The sequence below is a fragment of the Glycine soja genome, chromosome 19, assembly GCF_004193775.1.
Source record: "Glycine soja cultivar W05 chromosome 19, ASM419377v2, whole genome shotgun sequence".
In the NCBI taxonomy this organism is placed as follows: Eukaryota; Viridiplantae; Streptophyta; class Magnoliopsida; order Fabales; family Fabaceae; genus Glycine; species Glycine soja.
In genome coordinates, this window is record NC_041020.1 from 40,702,474 (window position 1) to 40,705,830 (window position 3,357).

General features: G+C 36.9%; 1 protein-coding gene across 1 annotated transcript; it reads left to right on the top strand.

Moving 5' to 3' along the window:
- The first annotated feature begins 423 nt into the window (after positions 1-423).
- On the top strand, positions 424-1,534 carry LOC114399650. The gene has a single exon (XM_028361858.1). It carries the CDS (start codon positions 498-500, stop codon positions 1,068-1,070), a length of 573 nt encoding a protein of 190 aa, XP_028217659.1. The 5' UTR covers positions 424-497; the 3' UTR covers positions 1,071-1,534.
- The last annotated feature ends 1,823 nt before the right edge of the window (positions 1,535-3,357 follow it).

Genomic DNA, 3,357 nt, shown 5'->3' on the forward strand with positions numbered 1-3,357 from the left:
ATTTGTTAACTAATACTATAAAAATACTCGATTAGCAAGACTCTTCCTACATAAATAACGTATTATAATCATTGGGTTCGTAATTATGGCGATTCTTGAGCCTTAATCACCGTTCTCGAACTGCTTACTATTGCAATAACATAATAATAACACCACCACAAGGAAATTGAGTGTTCGTGAAGCTGCTGAAGCCTTAGCCAACAACCAAATATTTTTTAAAAACAAACAAGCGGGTCTCTTATCCCCAACATATCCACAAAAGAAAAAGAACAATATGACAATGTTATTTTGACAATTTTTCCACACAAAAAAAGTGTAGGGCATCCTTTAAATAAACTAAAAAACCAAAGGACAAAGTGGTAATTCACCAGGGTTGGCACCCCATATAAACTACAACAACAGCTCCCAAATACATAACACAACACTGATCACTCTCACACACACTATTTGTAAAATTTTCTATCTAAACCTGCCCCCTTAAGGACACAACAAAAAAAATGTTTAGCCCTTCGCATCTCAAAACCTTGTACCCTCTTCAACAAGCCTTCTCAGTAAAACCATCTTCAACCATAAGCTCCATGAAGCTAAAGAGAATCGTGCACACCCTCATAGTCTCCCACTTGTGCCGAATCATTCGTGCACTCTCCAAAGTCAAAGATGTAATGGTTGAGATTCTTAAAGAAAACTCAACCACCATCCACTTCCCTCACAAAAAACATTGCAATAGACGCAAGAAGATCATCCTAGGCTCCTTCAGGCTCCACTACAACTGGTGCTCCTCCAAATCCTCGCACGTGTTGCCGGTCCCCGAACCGATTTATGCCACGTGCCGCGACGACGACGACGAAGATTGCCCCTACCTAAGGTGGCTTGAGGAGAAGAAGGTTGAAGGTGAAGGTGGTGGTGATAGTAATAATAAGGGTGCAAGTGCAACACGTAATGAGCATGTTGAAATGAACGAGATTGATGTGTTAGCAGAAATGTTCATTGCCAATTGCCACGAGAAGTTCAGGTTGGAAAAGCAAGAGTCTGATAGGAGGTTCCATGAAATGCTGGCTAGAAGCATGTGAAACAAAAAAGCTCAACACATGTTTTGGTCTTTCTTTTGAAAGTTGGTTTCCCACGTTCGAATTCGAACTTCTTGTTGACTATTTGGGAAAAGCTTGTCCATCATCATCGCATATCATATCAAATGTGTCCAGGGTTTTATTTATTGTTTACGGGTCATATATATTAATTTGCCTTTTTCTTTTTATCCAAACTTTTCAAAAGACTAAGGGGGGTTTGAACTTTGAAGAGTTGTACATTATATAGGGAATATGGGATTGGGAATTGTGCAATTCTTCTGTCTGTTGATACGGTCACGGTAGCTTTAACTTTTAATTTGCAGACCTTATTATGACAATAATTGAGAAGTGCTGTTTGAAATTATGCAGATCTCACCTTATAGAAAAACTACATGACCTCTCTGCTTAGAAGTTGTTTTCAATTTTCATATCAATGTAAGTTTTGATAATAATATGCAGTTTTTTCTTTTTTTGGAAACTATTGTATATTTGTTCGTCCATATGGAATAGCTAGAAAGGCTGCACAAAATAATATATGAATTTGAACAACAGCTAGCCAAGTACGTACAAATGAATTGATGAGGAAGTTACTCATATTTTGGCTAAGTTACTCACATTGAAAGCCAATACAAATTTACACAGTGCCCTGTCTTCCAGAGACCTAAACATAGTTATAAATTATTGGACATCAGCATCGTATCCGTTGTTAATCGATTTTTGGTGTTACTTGCTTGTTTGCTAGTCCGTGTTCGGGTTGCGGCCAAAATAACGTGAAAGAAGTATCAAACTATCCAATTCATTTGTTAACATATTTGTTTAGTAGCTTCTTGGAGTCGAGTGCCAATGTGATATTTTTGGTATACTATTCCTTATTTAATTATTTCTTGGGGAGTACCAATATGATATTTTTTTAACCACTTGAAGCTTCCAGCATCCTACCGTATCTCACGCAGATTGCATAGCTACGGAGCACATGTCAATTGTAGATCATGATTTTACAAAACTCCATTTAGTTCAATTTGTTAACCAAGTTTTAAAGCACTTCTAGTTGCCTATTTGGTGATGCACTGCCACTTCTTGCATTATAATGTTGTTGCCCATATGTTGAATCATCTAACACCTGCAGCACCTCCAGCATCAAGAAATGTTGCAGCCCTGCCACCTGTAGCAAATGGGTCCACAACACCTGCCATTAAGACCCGCATATTCAACAAGTTTAAATATGTCATTTGTGCTAGTTCAATAAAGAGTAGACTCAGTCTCCACCCAATTCACCTACTCCAACCCCTCCCTTCCTTTTTATCCTTTTCTTTTCTCTTTGAATTTTTTTTCTATAACTACCAAAATTAAGGTATTTGGTTTCTCAGTGCCACTCCAAGATATCCCTACAAGTTTTATTTCTTTGGGTCCGTTATGAAGCTAATCCTCCATTTGAAATTTAATCACAGTTAAAACAACTCGCACATTCCCAAGAGTGTATTTTGTAGGAATCGAATTCAATCCTTTCTTATAAACTCAACGTGTGTTGTTACCTAAGCAATACCCATTGAGTCTCTTTAAAATTTAATTTGCAAACATTTGAAGAAATTTCAGAAATTAAGATAAGGGATAAATCATTAGGAAGGTAAAAAATATGCTTTCTGTAACACACTAGGTGGAAGATACACTAACAGAAAAGACTAGTTCTTGGATTCATGGCAGAGAATCTTAATTAACCTTAACATGATTTAGACAGTAATAATATATATTAAAATGATGGTCCCCATTAGGTAGGTAAGTGCATGGATCAATATGCACGCACTCTCACTCACTACCGGACAGCTAGACAGGTTTGAAACAGGCAACATATATAGTTACGGTGATAGATCCAACATCTAGTACTTTTCAAACCCAAATCATGTTCACAAGTAATATAAACTAATTGAATGACTTTGTCATCTATTTCTGCAATCTTCTAATGTACTAACTTAGATGGTTATCCTTTTTATCCCACCCACTGATTGTGTTCTGTCTTACTTGACTAGAATAACATGTAAGAAAAAAGAGAAAAATGGAAATCTTGTAGAGCCTTAAAGGAAGAGCACATGTTCATGACAAGAGCACAGGTCATTGATGTTATGTGCTGATGCACTTGATCTTAAACAAAGAAAAGTTGCATTCTTTTACCGTAATTAGGACATCAATTGGCTTTGGTTACTCTACCAGGTCAGCCAAAGGGCGGCATATCCTGCCTTTGCTTACAAATTACGAGTATACAGTATTTAGAAGTTTTTTTGATACCTTGATCATG